This window comes from Monodelphis domestica, chromosome 4 (genome assembly GCF_027887165.1).
Source record: "Monodelphis domestica isolate mMonDom1 chromosome 4, mMonDom1.pri, whole genome shotgun sequence".
In the NCBI taxonomy this organism is placed as follows: domain Eukaryota; kingdom Metazoa; phylum Chordata; class Mammalia; order Didelphimorphia; family Didelphidae; genus Monodelphis; species Monodelphis domestica.
The window spans coordinates 173,668,693-173,690,768 of NC_077230.1; the positions used below are offsets into that span (position 1 = coordinate 173,668,693).

Genomic DNA, 22,076 nt, shown 5'->3' on the forward strand with positions numbered 1-22,076 from the left:
TTCTTGTTCTGTCCTCTGAGATAAAGTTGATTAAATTTCAGCTTGTTCTCTTCCCCTTCTCCCTTGCCCCTCCAAGACTTGTCTTCTCCATGCTCCAAAGCCCTAGTTCTTTTTATGCCGACTCACTGGAAATCTTTTCTGGTCTTACCTTTCTTTTGCTGTTTTCTGGAGGTACTCTGGCATGTCTGGCTTTCTTGAAATGTTATACTGATTACTAAATGCATTATCTTCAAAAAAACTCTCCTCATTAAAAATGCTGAAATCTAATCAATATATTATGCTGACTTTTTGCTTATAATGTCACAGATTTAAATCTTGCTATTTTTTAGCTTCCTAAAATGATTGGAAAATATTTTTAATAAATGTCACTTGCATGCATCATTTTTCATTTCTGCTCTTAAGGTATCAAGCTTGTGCTTTGCAATAGTACCTGCTTTTAACCAGAAAAAGAAAGGGCACATTTAGTTCACACTGTGATTTCATGTTTAATCACTGATCCTTAAAGACCAATCTAATGACTCAACTACAGTTTACTTTAGGATAATCATAAATCATTTGGCTTTGCAGATAAACACTATAATTAAGACCTCTGCACTGAAGACTGTGATTTGGCACAATTACTTCAGTTGACAAGGAACATTTCTGCTTCTATTTTAATTGTGGAGATTACCTTTCCCAGCTTTGCTATGTCACGGAACAAGGATAAAGGAAGGGAAAAGGCAACTGTGGAGAGCCCAATAATGAAGTGGCGGCCGATGAAAAAGTTCCCAGGATCAACTAAAATACAAAGAAGATTATATGTTTAGAGGTGTACATGACAAGTGCACATACACATCATTATATAAAACTTTGATTTTGTTTGACCAGACCCATGATTTTCCTGGTGTCAGGAATTCTTTCTCCCAATGCTGGTTGGTGCCTTCTCTGCAACTGAGAGTATGAAAGATCATGGGGGCAACACTGAGTGCATCTCCCAGACACTGTGGGTCAGAAATAGAATTTGAGCAGTAGTCTTCTGGTCTGCATCCTCTATGCCGTTTTCTCTCATGAAGAGAATATATTCAAGCAACAGAACATATTTTCTCCTCCATATCTGGGATTTCACAAGTGCACCATGTCTCTAATGGATAATTTTAGAAATCTGGGGTGGGACATTGAGGTTACATGCACTGACATGACATCCCCAGTGCTACCTAGCTATATCTATATGCATATCTCTATATCTATCTATATTTATATGTCTTTACCAATATCCATATCTATATCTATGACTATATCTATATTTATATCTATACATGGGACAGCGAGGTGGACCAGAGGACAGATTACTGGGCATAGGATCAGGAAGACTTATCTTTCTAAATTCAAATCCCCACTAGCTATGTGACCCTGGGCAAGTTCCTTATCTCTGCCTCAGTTCCTCATCCTATAAAAGGAGCTGGAAAAGGAAATGTCAAACCAGTCCGGTATCTTTGTCAAGAGAACCCCAAAATGTGGTCATGAAGAGTCATACATCACTGAAATAACTCAAAGCTACAAACATATATATGTAGGTACATGGACAAAAAATGTAAGGCATTTAGCATGATATCTGGCATAGAGTAATGTGTAAATATTAGCTATTGCTATTATTATTGTTAAAGTCCAACATAATCTTTTTTGCAGCATACATTTTCACTTTTATTTCACAATACTATTTTTAAAGCTTTTACCTTTCCTGTTAGAATCAAAACTGTATATTGGTTCTAAGGCAGAAGAGTGGTAACAGCTAGGCAATGGGGGAATTGGATCCAATACACCATATTGATTCTAAAATGGAAAGTGATGTTTTTCAGTGGTGCATGTATGTGTGTGTGATGGGGAGTGGTGATGGAAGAGTAGAGTCAAAGATGACTGAGTTTGTGAGTTTGAACTCCCATCTCTATGCCTGGCTCTCTATGCACTGAGCCACTTTACTGCCCCCTCACACTATTTTGTTTCATGCTCTTTATGTTCCAGTCAAACTGACTATTTTGTCATTTCTTGAATTGGCATTTTGTGTCTTGCCTTCATGCATTTGCAGAAACTGTTCCCAATCTGAAAACACTCCCTCTTCATCCCCACTTCTTAGAAACAATAGCTTCCTAAAAGTCTTGACTCAGCTGCTACTCCTACAAGAAACCCACCCAGATCCTTGTTGTCAGTATTGTCTCTCTCCTTCAAATGCCTTATATTTCCTTAAGTTTATTACATTCAATGAAATCTCTAGTATGATTCAACTCATTAAGAACAAGGTTTATTTTTAAATCATGCATATTTTTCTCATGTCCACCTCATACTAGCAAGTGTTTAATAGGCATTGGATGGAATAGAATTGAAATGAATCAGATAATGTACAGAACAAAAGAGGTGAAGTTCCTCTATACTCTGCCCTGTCAGGAGACATGAAGTATTGTATTCAGTTCTGATCACCACAGTTTAGACTTCTAGAAACAGGTTAGAAGACACACTAAAGCAGGCAACCAAGATGGTGCCCTGGGAGATTTGGTTGAAGGAACGATGTTTAGCCTGGAAAAGAATAGACTTGAGGAGGAGAGGAAGGGAGTGGAACACATTATAGATGGAAGAAGGATTCAACTTGTTCCCAGAGGACAGAATTAGGAAAAATGATAAGAATTTGCAGGTAAGGTGGGGAGAAGGAAGGAAAGACAATAAGCGTTTACACATTACTTACATGTTCCAGGTCCTGTGCTAAGTGCTTTGTAAATATTATCTCATTTGAACTTCCTAACAACCCTGTGAGACAGCTACTATCATTATCTCCATCACATAATTTAAGAAACCAAGTCAGAGATTAAATGATTTGCCCAGCGTTGCACAGCTGGAAAGCACCTTAAGTTGAGATTTGATCTCACATCTTCTTGATTATTGTCTTAGTGCTCTATCCACTTTACCATCTAGCTACCTCTAAGACAAACTGATAATATGTACAGGAAAAGTATAAATCTTGAACTTATTCATTTAAGCTGAGTCTTTTAAATCACAAACAAAATATGAATGATGATGATATAGATAAACCAAATCTCAATCTACCTCAAAAGGCTCAATTATCTTGATATTTGGGAAACCATTGACTCAGATCTGGATTATACACTTCATTCCCTAGTTCCAATTGCATAATAGACACATATGTGCTCAAGAAAATTCATATTTCCTTGCGTGTTTCATTAAATAATCTTTGGGTTTATTAAATAATCTTTCACTTTAAAGTGAAAGCTATGGTTAGTCACTATAGCCTAATTATATGAATCTCACTAGATATTTCCACTTGAGTCTATTACCAATAATAGATCATAAGGAATGATATTTCTAAAGCACTTAGCACAAAAATACCTGACATGTAGTAGGTGCTTAATAAATACTTTTTCTCTCCTCCAAAAGCCCACCAATGTCTTTCAGCCAAATATGCAATGAAAATGCATTAAAAAATAAACTATTTTTAGTGAATCTGGAAAGTGAGTCATATACAATTCTTCATGGTCTTGAGAAACAGCAATGAAAACAACTTTCAAGGAGGGCATACTGAATCGGGTGTGCTTCAGAAATTATTGCTTTGATTTCTCGTAAAGGTATGGTCAATTTCCAAATACCCTTCTAAAAACACTGGCATTGTGGGGAGCCCTGAACAAAAAAAGATTTTTCTAATAGCTAGTATTGAAAGTATTCTGGCCTCTACTTTTGGCTCCCTCCCAAGAAGTTCAAGGAAATCACTTAGCATTGGACATGTCACACTTAATGATGGGGAAGATAATCTGTTAATGGTAAAGCATTCTTTGATCATATATCTTGTTTTAGTACTTATTTTACTAAAAGAAAAACCAAATGGTTTGTTCTGGGTAAAGAACAAACATGGGGAAATTAGTAATAATGGCTGAACTTATATATCATGCCATAGGGTTTACAAAGTGCTTTATGTACAATAACGAATTTGATCCCAACAACAACCAGTTTAGGTAGATATGACAGGCATTGTTTTCATTTTAGAGATGAGGAAACAAGTTCAGAGAAATATAATGATTTTCTTTTGTTTATATAACTAGTAAAAAGTTGGATGTAGAATTCTAACCAATGAATGTCCTGGCTACAAGTCCAATATTCTCTCAACTATACCCTAAATATTCTAAGGGGTAGCATCCATGGGAGGCTCCCTGCTTTAGGAGAAACAGTCATAATTAGATCCGGAAAACCATATTGATTCTAGAAGAGTGTTTATGTCTGAGGTCTCCTCCAGTATGTATGATCTCTCCACGAGCATCCCTTCCTTAGAGCTGTACTAATTCCAGATGCATTCCATTAAACAAGAAGTTTGGAAGGAAGAGGAGGATTTTTGATAGTCTACATTTTAATTCCATAGGCACCACAAAAAGTTATTCATTTGACTGACTCTAAATAGACAATGCCTGTGCTGATGACCAATAATTCTTATCAATAAAGGAAACTTCAAATACGCAAGTTCCCTCCTAATATGGGAGACGTATTTTCCATTAGGCAAGTCAAAGGTATGATCAATCTGCAGACTAAGTGACCAAGGGCAGAAGAGGCCAAAGTTAGCTTGTAACCCTTGTGCTTCTGCACCTGATAATCAATCAATAAGCATTTATTAAGTGCTGGGGATGCAAAAAGAAGCAAAAGACCCTTTCTGCCTTCAAGGAGCTTATAGTCTAAAGGCAGGCTAAAATTTAACCATTACAATGCTCCTGAGCAGGTAAAATAGTTTCTGGTTGGCACTTCAGTAAGTACAAGCCTTGGTATCCAAATTATCCCACTGGAAACCCTGCTACCTCTGTAGGACATTAAAGTCATCCCTGTGTCTCCATTATTTCTCTCCTGTGGTGATGAGTGAAAATACGGAAACCAGGAGGCATTGAACCTTACAGTTTAACTGTGGTTTAAAGTTAGCTTATCCGTGGTTTAATAGCTCATGGAACATAGAAGGAATAATAATAGTTAACAGGTAATTTTTGGGTGCCAGGCATTGTGCTAAGTGCCTTACAATTATTATCTCATTTGATCCTCATAACAGCCATAGGTTGTAGATACTATTATTATCCCCATTTTTCCAATAAGGAAACTGAGGCAATAGGCTGTTTAGTGACTTGCTTAGTCATATAGCTATGTGTCTGAGGCCAAATTTCAGCTTAGCTTACCTGGCATGGCAGGTATTCAATCACTTAGATGGAACTGAGACACTGACTTGATAGTGTGCTCAAGGAGAGAATGAATGACTGAGAAAGAAAAAAACTTAAATAGTCTTTGGATGCCTCAAGTAGGCTGAACAGGACCTCAAGCTATAATGAAGCCATTCTGAACATCAGTTAAAGAACTAATGTATTCATAGTCAACCTCCTGCAATGGATTCGTGTCCTTGCCACCCCAGCACCCTTTTTAAAACCCTTCACTTATTAAGTATTGGTTCCAAGGAGGAAGAGGGGTAAGGTTAGGCAATTGGGATTAAATAACTAGCCTGGGATCATGTGGCTACTAAGTATCTGATGCCAGATTTGAACCTAGGTCCTCCTGACTCAAGACCTGACTCTCTATTCATTGAATCACCTACTTAACTGCCCCTGTAGTGTCCCTTTAATGCTGAGACTGATAGCAGGGGCAGTCATTAGTTGCTTTACTTCCTTGAAAGTGTAGGCTTAGATTTCTCTTTGCCAATCCTGGACCCTTTCAAGCTCATTAAGTCAATAAACAGAAATCTACTTAGACTTTGCCTTCCCTAATTTGGTTTGTGTATTCCTTGTCAGAAAATTTTCCCTATTTTCACATGTTTCAGATATGAGAGTCTTGACCATCAGAACTGACAACTGTAACCTTATATCAATAATGAGTGACCCTGAAGTCAAAGGAGATTGATGGGGGCAGTTAGGTAACTCAGTGGATTGAGAACTGGGCCCCAGGAAGGTAGGTCTTGAGTTCAGATATGATTTCAGACACTTCCTAGCTGTATGACCCCGGGCAAGTCATTTAACCCCCATTGCCTAGCCATTATTCTTCTGCATTAGAACCAATACAAGGTATTCATTATAAGACAGAAAGTAAAGGTTTAAAATAAATATACATTATTGATCCCTGGGCTTGGGTCTGGATGAAGGGGTTCAGTAATTATATAGTGAAAATGTCTTCTCATGAAAGTCAATCAATCAATCAACAAATATTCAGTGCTTATTGTGTGTCAGGCACTATGCTAAGCAAAGTTTTGTGACTAGCTACCTTAGCTTCCTCATCTATAAGATAGAGTACTATTTTCTTATTCCCCCCCAGAGAGGGATTGGTTAAATGTTTTATAAAATACTACTTAAAGTTAGCTATTATTTAGTTCTGAAATGCATGTTAAAATCACTTTAAGATGTTCCTGGATATCGATGTCTATAAGAGATGTGACAGTCACTCATGTTACTGAGATCAGAACTATATCATTTCTTTGATATAGAGATGAGAATGATGAGAATACCCCCTCTACCAATAGAGAATGGCACTATCTCTGAATTTACACTCTCAGCTCTCCAAGTTGTCTTGGGCATTGAGAGTAGTTTTATTGACTTGCCCAGGATCACACAGCAATATATGTAAGAGTTGAATCTTGAACTCAGGTATTCCTGAAATCAGATCTTTATTTTAAACAAATGCATCCATATAGATTAATAGACTGATGTCAACCTGAGGAAGGTTTCTAGTGATGATGCTACAGGTCCTTGACCTGTCCTCAATATTTTAAATAAATTATTTGAATATCTATGATATGCTTATCAACACTGGGGAATGATTCAAAAAATGTGTGGCATAGTTTATAGCTTTGATTACTGAATCAGAAGGCATGGAGATTTTAGTGGTATGGGGAAATGGAGTAAAAGTAGTAAGTTGATATTAATGGAGCAAATGTGAAGTACTACATTTAGGGTTCAAAGAATCAATTCCCCAAATATGGGATTTGAGAGACCAGGATCAATAAAAATTCATGAGAAAAGCATATCTAGGTTTGAAAGTTCAATATAAGCCAAGCATGGGAAGTCAGGGCCAAAATACCAAATTTAATTATAAGCTAAATAGAAACATTGTACCAGAAGGAGGGATGTAACAATTCTCCTCTCCTCTTCATTGATCAGATCACATTTAATTTGTTATGTTCAACTATGATGAAATATATTGGCAAAATAGAAGGCTTCTAGAGGTGTGGACTTAGCATATCCTTTGAAGACCTGAAGAGACTAGAGACGTTAACTTGAAGAGAAAATTGGACAAGAAATAGATTAATAGCTGTTTTTAGTATTGTGGAAGAGTGATTATTCTGTATACCTTGCAAGTGATGCAGAAAGATCAATGGGTGTGAATTAGATTGTAGCTAAATAGAAAAAAAGTCTACCAATTAGAACTGTTAAAATTGACTTCCTTTAAAGGTAGTGAATACCCATTTTCTGGAAATGTTCCAGCAAAGACTAGATGAAAATGTATTAGGGGTGTCATTGAGAAGATTCCTGCATGAATGGTGGTTGGACTAGGGGATCTCTAAAGTTCCTTCTAAGAAAATTAGACTGTGAGAATATATTATTAGGATCCCTGGGATATATAGTACAAGGAGGAAAAGATATTTTTGACCATATAACTTCAACTTTGTTTACTGGGAAATAAATTTGCATATAAATGTGCAAAGATAAAAGGAATGTGTATAATGAAGATGAGTATTACTATTAGTAGGCATGCTTGTATGATGGATAAAAATGTACTTAATCATAGATTTTTCTTTATAAAAACTCCAAACATAAAATAAACAATATAACAGTAGTCAATAGCATAAAAAATCTTTCATAAGGACTTACCTCCAGGAATTCTTTGAAAAACTTTGCTTAGAGTGTCTCCTGTTATTATGTTATAGCTAATCATAGCTAGAAACAAAATAAAGATAACATAATTAACATCAAAGACAATTATCAAACATACATTTAATCCTGAGTGGTTTCTCCAATTAAAAAGCTTCTATTTATATCTGTCATTTCAATAGATTTTATTTTATTTTATTTTTTTGCTTTCAAGTTTGTGAATCTCTTCTTCAATTTTCAGAACTTCTTCTCTCATGAGATTGATTTGTTTCTTTTCTAGTTTTTTTTAAGTTGAACACACAACTCATTGATTTGCTTTTTTCTCTTTTGTTTATGAAAGTATTTAGAGTTATATGTTTCCCCCTAAAGACCGATTTAGTAGCATTCCAAAAAGCTTTGGTATATTGTTTTACTGTCATTTTCTTTAATGAAATTTTTTACTCTTTCCAAAACTTGTTTTACTCACCAATTTTTAGCATTAGGTTAATCTCCAATTAATTTTAGGTAATTTCTTCTGTGACCCTTTATTGAATATATAATTTTGTGGCATTGTAGCTAATAAAAATTTTGAAATAGTTTTGCTTTTCTCTTTTGTTTGTAAGGTTTTAATGCCCCAATATATGGCCATTTTTTGTAAACACACTATGCATGACTGAGAAAAAAAATTGGTTTTCAGAGAGTTATCATCTTGGTTTTTTCTGAAATTATAATTATATCTTAAATAACATGAAGAATAGTCTGAGGTTGCTTCTCTAATATGGACATTCTTTAGCCTGTTCAACTAATTATATGAATCTAATTGTTCATTCAATATTCAAAATAACCCAAAATTTAAAAATCACAAGTAAAAAGACATAAAAGTAATTATTTCTATTATGAAAATAAATTTCAGCTCTGCAAAGGAATTGACCCCAGGGTTATTTAAGTCATCTTTTCTTCTAGGACACTGAAAATAATTGCAATCACAGATGTATAACCTATATCACTCTTTTAAGAAGCAAACTTAATGGGGGCAGCTAGGTGGCTCAGTGGATTGAGAGCCAGGCCTAAAGACTGGAGATCCTATGTTCAAATCTGGCCTCAGACACTTCCAAGCTGTGTGACTCTGAGAAAGTCACTTGACCCCCATTGCATAGCTCTTACCACTCTTCTGCCTTGGAACCAATACACAGTATTGATTCCAAGATAGAAGGTAAGGGTTTAAAAAAAGGACACTTAATGAGTTAAAACAGCAAAAAGAGGAAGAATTTCTAAACCATTACCTCATCTTCAAAAGCAAGAAAGACTTTTCCTGGAAATATTATATATAAAACCCTTGAGTTTTCTAATGAGATTGACAGCCAACTTACAACTTAAAAGATGGCCAATATGATATATATTAAAATCCAATTAAATTAGTCATGAAAGCAATTAAGAAACTGCTTAAAGTCTTAGTGACTTTTTAATGAATTCAATCCATTTGGGCCAAATATCTATGGAAAAATTATTTTGTATTTCAACATTTACATTTTTATTATGATGCTACACATGATAAGGAAGATTTACTCTAAGTTACAAAAGAGCAAAACCACAGAAATACAAATGAACTATCAGGCTTACAAATGTTTTTCATGAGCCTTTAGGTTTACAGAAATGCCATTCAGTCTTTAACTATTTGATTCTCTTGTTTTTACTTATTCTTTAGTCATCCGTAAATCTTAGCACATCCAGAATTTAGCACAGTATTTATCACATTTTAGCTGCTTAATAAATCTTTGTTGATTTGACTTCTCATTCTAAGGTTCAAGAGAAGATGCTTATGTTCCTATAATAATCTCATTTTAGCCTAAGCACATTCTCATGAAAATTAAATGGAAAAGGAGCAAGAACCAGACTATTGTATTTCTTTGAATTTCATTCTCTGTGTTCCCTTTAGCATGATCTCTGTGGGATTACTTTCTGAAGGAGACCATGAAAGAGATAATGTCTGACATGTTGACGTTGGTGCTATGCTTTCCTCTACATCCTCTACATGAAGGCACACAATGTCATCAGCATTGCTACTCTGGCCAGAACTGACTGAAGGGAATCCATAACCTGGAATGAGGTCTGAAGAAGCTCGAAGACCAACTTCTTAAAGATTGGGCTTTAAATCAGAGAAGAAGGCAAAATGGACAAATTGAGAAACAACATGAAAGTGTTCTTATATGCTCGCTTAAATTTCTTACTTTATAAAATAAGTAGGTAAACAATTTCTCTTCTTATCCTTTCCAATATATAGACTATCTAAAACCTTCATTTTAAACTACATTTATTTGAGATAATTGTCACAGTCATGAAAATAATTGTAATATTGAACTTTACAGTGGTCTTACCAATGAAAGGATATAAAAATTGAAGCAACGAGAGGAGTAGATACCCTGGAAAACCAAATGTTTTGTGGACCAAAGCCTGATAGCTATGTGTTCCAGAAAGGACTCCTCCTTTTATCAATAAAATAAGGGAAAAGTCTGTAAAGAAAACAAACAGGATGTGCTGAGAGTATATACTGAACACAAAGATTTTCTTATTTAAGTCTACATTAAGCTAGAGGAAAATGCTAAATTATGCTGCCATTTTAGAAGTGAGATAACAATAAAACACCAGGTTAAATGGCTCACTGATGAGGAATTAACTTGATAAGGTGTGATTTTCTTTTTAGGATGCCATGAGTATCTATTACTGTTGTTTTTCATCAGTTTTTTTTTTCCTTCCCAGAGACAAATAGTCTCAAAGAATTAGTGCATTGACTGGAACAGAAGGTAGGGCTCTGAAGTGAGTGTCAAGAATTCAATTTTCATTTCTTACATGGATTATCTGCAATTTTAGAAAATTCTTTGATGACTATCTGACTCATTTACTCACTTTAACAATGTAGATAAGCAAGATTAAATGATAACTAAGTTAAAAAGGAAGGAATCCATGCAACATTGCTCCTATAGTTTTCCCCCTCAAGGTTAACAGCACAAAATATGACTAGAAAAATACACAACTGTCCTAACAGAAAAAAGGGAAACCCCAGCAACTCTGTATCAGAGTTATTAAGTAAGCACAAGGAAACATTTCAATAACACTATATTTAGAGCTTGTTGATCCAATCTGAGGGAGTTAGTATGGAGTGAAAAATATAGAATGCAAATGTTTTCACCTTTGATTTTTGTAGTTATGCCAATTTTCCAAATTATTAAATGTGTTTCTGAATAAAAATTTTAATGTATTTTTAAACTATTAAATTTTACCATGCCCTTGGTTCTAAAGGAAGACAAGTGTTAGTGAGATATGCATGAATTGAATTCCTCTACTAACTGACTGACTGGTCCTAGCATGAAGGTGATTGTAGGTTCTGAAAGGTCATACCAATAGGATACAAGTTCTGAAAATCTATGAGCTGAGAAGCTAGGTAGGACAAAGCAGTCCAGGACTAAGGAAAGCAGGTCAAATTTGGACTCACAGAACTGCCAAAGTCACTGGGTTCTGACTTACCAGGTGACTTTGGAGAATTCATTCAACATCTCTGGGCCTCAGTTCACTCATATGTTAAATGAAAATATTGGGTTAAATGATTTTTTTTTAAACCTTTACCTTCTGCCTTAGAACCAATACTGTGTATTGCCCAGGGTCACACAGCTAGGAAGTGTCTGGGGTCAGATTTGAACCCAGGACCTCCTGCCTGTCTCTGGGCCTAACTTAGTTCACTGACCTACTCAGCTGACCCCTGGATTAAATAATTTCTAATGTTCTTTCTATCTCTGAATTGAAGATATCAGTGTATTACATGCCAGTTATGAAGGCATTAGTTTATGTAAATTTGGAGAGGCAGATTCATCATCAATAGAAGCCTAGACATTAGTGATACACACAAAAGTAAAATACATATGTACTTGTATGTGTACACAGAGATACACACACATATATGTAATCCACAGGAACATTTTGAAACCATGTGCTAAAAGTATGAGTTCATAATTGGGGTCCAAGGAAGGAGGACCGCCAGTGATGAAAACCCAGGTCCTCTGAAGTTATTCAGGCTTGAAAATAAATAAAATTCATTTAGAAGTTTTAATATAGTCACATTTCAATCTATATTTCATTATGATTTCATTTTTAATGTGCTCATGAATGTATGTAACCATATTCACTCTGTTACTGATCCAGAAAATGGTTACTTCAGTCATTACATATGCATTGAGGTTATAGACCATTTTTTATATAATCCATAAAGAAGTGAAAACATTCAAATAATCGAATTGTATGATGGAAAAATTATCACCATCTACTTTTACCTTTAAATAAATCCTGTAACATATCATGAACAGAAGAATAGGCAGAGACAAACCACTAGTCTGGCTGAACATGCCTCATTAAAGGCTTAAAATAGACTTAACAAGTGTGGAAGCAAACCACCAGCCAAATTAGAACGTGAAGTTAAAAAGAGAAGAGATGTACATTCATCCCCTACTTTCAGGCTTGTCTTTAAGAACTCTAGTTAGGAGAGTAGCATTTCTTCGATATAAAGTAGCTCTGAATAACAAGAAAATATGATATAGTTTGGAAAGCCAAGAGACAAATAAAGGCAACATGTTGAAGGACATTAGAGTGAGGATAAATACAGGGAGAAACAGAAGCAATACTAGAAGCCAAAAGCAGAAATTGGATGAGGAATTCCAAAAGTAAACCAAAATGTTGGCATAGAGGCATAATACAGCAATGGGGAGGAACATTAGTCATCTGGAAGATTTAAAAATTCCTCTTTGCTAAAAGCATAGGTGCTGAATTATTTGTGACTAGTCACAAAGGTCATCTCAAACCTTAATAATATAGAAAAAATAACAAGGGAGTATTAGTAAAATTTCCAAAGTGGATATAATTGGAACCTTGGGAGAAAGTAGCTCCTCCATATTAAAGTTCATGGTAGGATCATAGAATCATGAATTTAAAGCTGGATGGGACTTGAAGGTATATTTAGTCCATCTTTCTCATTTTACAGATGAGGAAACAGAGGCCTCAGGAAGTTATGTGATTTGCCCAAGGTCTCACAAGTAGTAGATGTAAGGGATGGGCAACCAAAGGAAGAGTATGCTGGGCATAGTCAGAGAAGTACATAAGACTTTCGGAGAATAAGGTACTAATAATTCAGAAAGGAGACACAGAATCTTAAGGCAGAAGGGTGAATACTTCCCCTGTAAATATTGATTTGTTATGCTCTCAAACACAAATACAAGTAATTTTAATAAGGAAGAAAAGGGACAACTTTCTAAGAAGACTGACCTAGTTAGTGAACTCAATTACCACCAGTTTTTCAAAAGACATGTACAGAATTTGGAAGCAAGGACAAATAATTGAATTTGACTACAAAGAGTAGCTTGATCCTTTAAGAATGTTAGGAATGTTAAATTCCAAAAGATCTTGAGACTTTGAGTGAATGGTAAGGACATTTAAAGGATTTTTAAGGCTATATTTGACATGAGAAAAATAAAAGAAAGGCTAGTAGGAACTTATTTCAGTTAGTGAAACAATGATACTATATGATGAAGAAAACACATGTTATTATTCAGTCATTCAGCCATGTCCAACTCTTTTGGACCCCACAGATGGACTCACATTATCCATAGAATTTTCATGGCAAAGATACTGATGTGGTTTGTGATTTCCTTCTCTGTGCATTAAAGGAAACAGAGATTAAAGGACTTGCCCAGGGTGTTACAACTATTAAGTGTTTGATATCATATTTGAAATTAGGTCTTCCTGACTTGAGACCCAGAACTCTATCCCCTGAGCTATCCCCTGAGGACAAGAGTACTTAACTTCCAGTTTTACTTATGTCCTTTCTGCCAAGAAAGATCATCTCCAGATTATGAAATACAAACAGAAGTAGTCAACAGGGAATGGAACACAAATTAAGTAAGGACACAGCAAGAAATTCTATAGTTCTCAATGATTTAAGGACACCAGAAAGAATCTGTGGATGTGAGGGCTAAGCTCCTTTCTGTTGATACTATTTGGAAAGGGGTAGAAAATGGAACAAATATTTCCATAATACAAACAAGTCAATATATTTCCAATTAGCTAAAAAAGGCAAGAAAGTGCTTCCTTCAAACTATGGGTCAGATGACTTTAACCTTCAAAAAAATAAAAGAGCACATAATTGAAGTAAAAGTTTGTTAGTGTTTAAAAAGAAGCAGTGAATATGTGCTGGCATAAATTTATTAATGTCATGGCAAACTAATCATAGATCCTGGCTATCTGGATTTCAGTCAGTAAGTAATTGAAGTCTGTCCTGATATGCTTATATGTACATAATACAAGTGACATGGACTAGATGATAATACATTTAAATGGACTTGAAACCAATTAATGACTGGCCCTAAAGATTGATGATCATCAGACTGATGTGAACTTGGAAGGGATTTCCTAGTGAGTGCTACTCATTCATATCAATCCCTTAGATGGAGCCATAGAAAATGTGTTTATCAAACATTTGGGCAACATGAGCTGAGAGGTATGGCTAATACAATACATAACATGATCGAAATCCAAAAACACCTCAGTGGTTGCTTTGATAGATTGAACCCATCAGATAATATTTAATAGTGCCAAAAATAGCCTTAGATTTTTTATTTTTTTAAATCAACTACAAAAATCCAGTAGGTGAGAGATATAGAGGAGTCAGCTAAGGGATGCAATGGTTAGAGTGCTGGGCCTGGAGTTAAGGAGGCTTGAGTTCAAATCTTGTCTGTGTGGCCTTGGGCAAGTTACTTAATCCCAATAGCCTAGACCTTACTCTTCTTCTGTCTTAGAATTAATACTAGGACAGAAGGTAAGGGGTTAAGAAAAAAAAAATTTTGGTAATTGAAAAGGTTAGTGACTTGCACATGGTCATATAACTACTATGTGTCAGATGTTGTTTTTAGATCTAGGTCTTTTTTGTCTCCAAGACTGTCCTTCTATCTAGCAGGTCCTGCTCTTCTTCTCTTTAATCTTGAATTTATAAAAAAAAGCCAATGGTCATAGTACAGAGCAATCATAATTGACATTTCTATAGCACTTAAAATTTTACAAAACTTTTCCCCAACAAGAATCTTAGAAGGGAGGTAGCAGAAGGATCATCAGGTGAGAACTCTGAGGCTCAGAAGATGGGTATGGTATAGTAAACAGAGTAGTAATAGATTTGGAGTAAGGAGACATAGATCTTCTGCCACCTATCAGCTATATGGCTTTGAGCAGGTTAATTCACCTTAATGGGCTTCAGTTTTCTCATCTGCAAAATGAGGGAATTGAGCTGGAAGATGTAGATATAATTCCTTCTAATGTTTACAGGAAAAGTGAAAAGTCAAACTCAGGTCTTATGACTTTGAGCCTGGTGCTCTTCTTTTGCTTTTTTTTTTACATCTATTTACAGTGCCTCTCAGGAAGTAAAATCAGAAAAATCAGAAAATATTTTTCATTTCTTTTAGTTATTACTGTAAAATATATAGAGCATTTCGGTGGAATTGCCAATAGTTTGAACTAAGCTTTTGTGATATTGGTTTAATTCATTTTATAAGGATCTTCTGACTCCTCTATAAAGTGAATGAACAGCCTGAATTTATGTACCATCTGAACTTTGCTAGGTGTGTTTGTTCTGCACACAATGTTTCAATGTCCTCAGATAAAATCGTGAGTAAATATATGTGGAAAGAAATTAATTACTTGATACACAAATGGACTGGGAAACTGGAAATTAAAATCACTAGAGGAAATCCTTTAGGAAATTGGATAGGAAAGACTAAATAAATTCAAGCATTTCAGTGAAGTCTTTAAGATTAAACTCAAGAAACACCAAGTTCTGGATGCCATGTAAATAAAATTGGACTGCAAATCAAAAGTTTCATAATGATGAGTTGAGAGGTCTTAGGACATGGGCCTGGCTGTTTGAAGGTTCCTTTCTCCCTTTAATCCTATCCTGAGCTTAGTCTTCACTACATGCTTCATTTGCTATTCCCCTAGCAAAAGTCAGTGAACCAGGTAGAAGAGTACATTTGAGAGTAGCACTTTGCAATAGAGTAAGGAAGAGGTGTGAAGAAGAGAAAATGAGGATGAATCATAGAATTAAGTATGGAAAGATCCGAGGATCTCTTTCTAATAAGTGGGGAAAGGGATAATAGATAAAAGTGACCTAAGGAAAAAGGAGTTAGGAAATTGAAATTATCAAAGAATTCTAAATTGCTGAACTTCAAAACAGGTTAGTGGACAGCACACAAATTAAAAACAAAACAAAACTAAGCAAAATACCCCAAAATTAACAATTAAATATCTGTCTTTTCAGTTATGCTTGCATCAATGGTGGTCAGGATCATTAATTTTGAATGCATTATACTCAGTTAATGATTTTATGAAGGTGACCAAAGCACACTGCCAATATCTATCTTTCATGTTTTAACCAAATCTTAAAAAATATTCCTGGAATTTTCTCCACACAGTAAAAGGAACACATGAAAGGATTTGAAATCAGTCAGTATAATGTTTTCTCTTTAGTAATCAGACCTTAGAATCAGTAAAGCAAGTAAATGTCTTTAGACATTGCTGACAGAATTCTGTGAATAAATTGATGATTCCTAAAATCCAAATGCAGATACTCTCTGACCTATTCAAGTAGTAATGATGATAATACAAGAATAATCAGTTATGTTGTACTCTACCTGTCACATAAGCGACCCAAAATAAAAGTAGTATTCCTAAAGGAAGACCAGCTTGATTTATTGAATACGGTAACCCTAGGGGAAAAGAAAACAAATACCCACACAGATTAAACATGCAGTAGCCCTTTAATATTTTGGTTATTTGTGCCATTTTTAATTTTTAAGTTTCAATGGTCTCCTTGTAGCTTCATTTACTACCATGTGACTAAATGTTCATTTAAACATCAAGTCTGTAATTATTAAATCTAGATATTAAAAAGTGAACAATTCTATCTTTCTAAGGAAGCAATTATATATAAAGGAGGGGATGCATATAAGTAAATGATGGTTTCTTTGGCTTTAGGTGAAATGGAAACTAAGCTCTCCAGCAGAAAATGTTCTAGATTTTGAAATGTAAACAAATAAAGAAATAAATGATTATGTAAAAGCATTAAAACTATTTGATCGATCTGGTGCAATGGAAACAATACCAGATTCAGACGTCACAGAACCTGAAGTAAAATCTCAGCTGTGCTATTTGCTACTTACTACCTGATAGAATTTGTAAGTCCTGTAAACCCTATAGGCTTCATTTTATCATCTATGAAAATGATCAAGTGGGACTGGATAACCTTAAAGATTCCTTCCAGTTCTCAGCTTGGGCTTTTAGCTCTAGATCCTATGAAACCAAGAAACTTTTTTTTTTCAGAAGCATATGATGATGATTAAAAAGCATCATAAAAAGTGCAATTAATTTTCTGTTGTAGCTCAGAAAATGACCACCTGGACAGTTTTCCATTTTATAGAACCTGTATTCAGTCAGCACTATTTCTTTTCTACCCTCTGAGATACTGAGTTCAGAAAACAAAATGGCTTTTATTTTCCTTTAAGGCTAAAAATCTATGCAGTTCATGCAATGTTTTTGTCTATTTATCATTTACTGAGAAAAACACAAAGAAATGCTGATTTCTTTAAACTTAGTGGACTGTAGCTTCATTTGTGGTAAAGCTTAAAACTTGAATCCAATTTTTTGGGCAAAGTGTGATTTGAATAAACTTATATTTCTAAAGTAAAAGTGATTTTACATCTGTAAAAAGTGCTCAGATGTTGAATATTGTTTTTATTTCTCCTAAAATTTTCACCTTTGAAATGGTATTTTCTTCATGGCTTCATAATTTCCAGAGGTTTTTCAATCCCATAAAGGTTCTTGGAAAGATAACAAAAGTGGTGGCTGTTAAATGCAGAATGGAAAAAAGTATAACTTGATTCCACAGCTCACTGTTCAAAACCCTACAAAAACAGGTTCAAGACCCAACATCTTGTGAGTTAATGCCTTATTCTATCCCATAAGAGAATGCTCCCCACTAGCTGGAAGAGCATAAACAGGGGATTCATCTTACTTTGGGAGAGATGAAAGAATTTGCTATTCATCTATATGAGGAAAAATCCCAAGAATGACAAATGACTAATTACATAATCAAAAAATTGGAAATCATATTTGAATGATGGAATCAAAATAATATTGTCTTTTATAATATGACTATATTTGCTTAGGTCTAGATTAGAATTTAAAATACTTACCTATTATTCCTGATCCTGTGATTGAGTTGACAACATTAAAAATAGCAGAGGACTGACGAAAATTTCCCTTTTCTTTTAGTTTATGTTCAGAAACCAGAGCTTCCTTGTCATCAAAGTCTCTCTGGTCCAATAAAACAATATCAGTGTTAAGCAAAAGCTCAAAAGGAAAAAAGAAAGGTGTCAGATGGGATTATCAGTGATAAACATAGACAATGAAACAAGTGTGATGATGATAAGAGTAATAACAACTATGTAAGTGAATGATAGTTTGTATATACCACTCCTGGGGCTCATTCCCTGAAAATTGACTGTTTACATAGTATCCCACAAAAGCTGGTCTAGCAACTGGTTAAACAATTCCAATTCAAATGGATTGAAGCATTACGTGTGGTTTTATCAAGCAAGGAAAGGCATCCATCAGATGATAGAAAGTCTCTATTAGGAGGAAGATAAGCCTAAAACAAAACTTTCCTTGGGAAGGGGAAGGAGTTCCTAGAAAGAGTTCTAACTAAAGAACCCAGCTAAGGTTCTGCACTTCTGCAGATGGATTAAGCTTTTCAGAGCCCCTGGCATGGCAGCCCAATATTTCAGTGTCCCGCACACGGTCCCAATTTACCTTTGGTGAGCTGCAAAGCCTCTGTCCCTGGTAGCCCATTGGTAGAGAGGTGACCATGTTCATCATGCTGGAGAGGGAGGCATATCCGTCAGAAGCTAGGATCCCCGGGTCTGCCTCTGCCAGAGCTCCGGCAGCTGCCTCCTTCTGTAGCCAATCCCCCATCCCACGCGGCAGCCTCCCAAATTGTAGGACACGCCAGAGCGAAAATCCAGAGGAGGTTGTTCCATTCACCTCGCTGGGGCCCCCTGTTACGCTATCTTCCCGACCTGAGCTGCTGAGGGTGAGAGGCTTTTCCTTGCCCAGCGGGAGCTCAGAAGTCCCGGTCGAGGGTTTCTCAGCCAAACGCTTTTCCCGCTGGGTTCCTCCCCTTGGATTTGGTACAGTGTTTCTATTTCCAGGACAGCCCCTATTTTCTCAGTAAGAAAGTTATTCTTACCCCCAGGCTCTCGGTGTCAAGGAACAGCTTGTTCTTCTGTCTCTACTGTCTGACTTCTACGAGCAGAAAGTGATGGGCTGATAAATCAGCTTCTGTTTCTGGTTCCCTTTCTCCTGATTACCAGGCAGGAAAGCACAGTCTCGGGGCTGCTTCACTTTATTACTCCTGCTTTGCCAACTGTGCCCACCATCCTTCTAACCCAACATCTTTGATCTTTCACTTTCTCTTCCTCCCTAGACAAGGAGAGTGCCGAGAGCAAGTTTGAAATTGTAATCAGAAAATTGTGGAGTGGAGATGAGGGGGATGGAAAGCTTCCTATAAATATGCAAACAACAGTTCATCAAAACCTGGCCCCATAAAGTTTGCCAAGTATTTTCTACACAGTAACCTTGGAGAGAAGTAAATTGAAGATATCCCTTGCATTTTGTAGATAATTAAATAGAGGGCCCAACCAAAGTTAAAAAAAAAAATCTAGCATCAGAGTGGGGATCTGCACCCAAATCTCTTATCTCCAAGTCCTTAGTTGCTTCACAAATAGCATTTGGTATAGTATTTGGAGTCGAAATACCTGAAATTGAGTCTAATGCAGTGGTTTACTGCCTGTCTTTGGGCATTTAAAGAGTCAGTGTGCCATAGTAGATAGAGTACTGGACCAAGTCAAGAAGACCTTGGTACAAATCCTGCTTTACAACTTGCTTTGTAACTCTAGGCAAGTCACTTTACCTCTCTGACACTCCATTTCTTCTTTGGTTAAGTGGGGATAATAACAGTACCTATTGAAAGTTTGTCATAAGGCTCAAATTAGATAATGTATGTAAATTGGTTTACAAACCTTAAAGCACTATATAAGGTGAGATATTAAACTTCCTGGGTCTCCTCATTTTTAAAATTGAGTTTGCTTTTGGGGTGTTCAGTTGCATGTGATCCTGAGATCCCATTTGTTTTTGTTTTTGTTTTCCTGGAATGGTTTGCTTTTTTCCTGCTCTAGCTCATTCTAAAGATAAGAAACTGAAGCACAGTGTTAAGATGCCCAGGATCACACAACTAGTAAGCATTCAAGATCAGATTTGAACTTGGGAAGATGGCTCTTCCTGACTTCAAGCCTGACACCCTATCCACTGAACATCTAGCTGCCCTCTAGGGGTTTAGACTAGTTACCAACTAACTCCCACCCCCCCTCCACTAGCTCTACATTCTGATCTGCTCATTTGCTATGACTACTTGCTGTCTGGCCCTAGGCATGTCATTTAACCTCTCTCTCAGTTTCCTTAGATGTAAAATGGGGATAATAATAGCTCCTACTTCCTAGGATTCTTGCTAAGATCAAATTAGGTCATTATTTTTGTGATGTGCTTAGCACAGTGCCTGACACATTATAGAAGTGTAATAAATAGATTTCCCCCCTAAAGTAAAGGTAATCTATATAGTTAGAAGAATATTGAACTTAACTATAACTAAGTTGAATGCAGATGGTAATTGGGCAGATGGTCTTGAGAAAGGGAATATGATTTTGATTTTAATCTGTCTCATAGGTAGTTGGTTAAAAAGAATTGATACTTAGATGAAGCAATGGCCTTCAAATATATAAAAGCTTCCTACTCACCTTGCCAGAGGCCTGTTCACTGATGGACAGAAGTAAGAACAGAAGAGAGAAGAATGACAATATAGACCTCCAGTATTAGTATAGGCTAGAAGGCTTATTGGTTTAGGAAATAAAATGTGGGGTTGCAGCTATCTTACTGCATCTCTCTTCTCTATCTGCATCAAAAGTAATAAACTTTCATTAAGTCCCCATTATTTCTAGAACATATTATACATAGTATGTATATTGTATAAGCTATGGATACAGAAAAGACAAATATGCACCATCTAGCAACTGCTAAATGAGTTTTATATATGAATAATAACTATAGGAATTGAGAGGAGGGATTGTCTATAAGATTAAGGTGCTAATTATAATAATAATGGATGACATTTAAATAATTTTTACTGGGAAATGGTATTTAAAGTAGCACTTGGAGATATAGGAATCAGGAAATCTGGGTTGTAGTTCTGAATTGATCACTCAATCAATAAACTGTGTGGTCTTCGATTTAACTGAATTTATTTTAGGTACAATTCCTCACCTGGAAAATGAACTATGAGATTAGGTGACTTTTAAAGTTTTCCAGCTATAAAACTCCAATCACTTCTAGGCAAAAATGGGGAAAAGATGGAATTTATTTAGCCCTTTAAAGTTTGCAAAGCACTTTACATACTGTGATTGAGAATCCCCAAACTTCCTGGTCTGGGTGGGGGGAGTCTATCTGAGGTCCATAAAGTTCACTTGAAGTAGTCTGTCTCTGCTCTAGAATCTCTTTTCTAGAATCTTCTATTTTTAGAAACTTTTGTGTCCTGTTACTTAGTCACACCTTCTCTGGCCAGTAAGAGCATTTCCCTGTCTGTGACATCAGGAATGGAAACCAATCAGAGGCATCTAAGTAAGTTCCTGCCATTTCCTCACAAGATTCTACTTTTTTTTTTATTTAAAATGTTTATTTTCCAGATTACATATTGGTACAATTTTCATTAATTGTTTTCTGAAATTTTGCAATCCATGCCCTCTCCTTCCCTTCTACCCCTTTCTCCTCCCCAAGGTGACAGGTAATATGATATAGGTTGTACATGTGTTACCATATAATATGTATTTCCATGTTCATCATGTTGTAAAAGATACATATTGCTTACACTAAAGAAAAATTCAAGGAGGAAATAAAGTGAAGAATATGCAGTCAGACTTCATCAGTTCCTTTTATGGCAGTGGATAGCCTTTTTTCCATTATGGATCCTTTGGAATTGTCTTGGATTTGCTGATAATAAATTCATTCATAGCTGGTTATTACTTCCTTGCTATTGTTGTGTATAACTCT

General features: G+C 35.7%; 1 protein-coding gene across 5 annotated transcripts in view; it reads right to left on the reverse strand.

Annotated features, from left to right (window-relative positions):
- The window catches only part of SLC38A11 (solute carrier family 38 member 11), a 93,287-nt gene extending 71,746 nt beyond the window's left edge, over nt 1-21,541 (reverse strand). For 2 of the 5 annotated variants that reach the window (XM_007494287.3, XM_007494288.3), the window contains exons 1-6: nt 18,732-19,142; nt 18,116-18,236; nt 16,556-16,630; nt 10,214-10,348; nt 7,860-7,925; nt 671-777 (exon numbers count right to left, since the gene is read on the reverse strand). In XM_007494287.3, coding sequence (XP_007494349.1) covers nt 671-777; nt 7,860-7,925; nt 10,214-10,348; nt 16,556-16,630; nt 18,116-18,236; nt 18,732-18,893 — 666 coding nt within the window. In that variant the 5' untranslated portion in view covers nt 18,894-19,142. Of the gene's footprint in view, nt 1-670; nt 778-7,859; nt 7,926-10,213; nt 10,349-16,555; nt 16,631-18,115; nt 18,237-18,731; nt 19,143-19,167; nt 19,401-21,425 lie in introns of those variants that run through there. The other 3 variants (XM_007494285.3, XM_016433670.2, XM_056793973.1) reach the window with 3 other exon arrangements.
- Nucleotides 21,542-22,076: the final 535 nt, after the last annotated feature.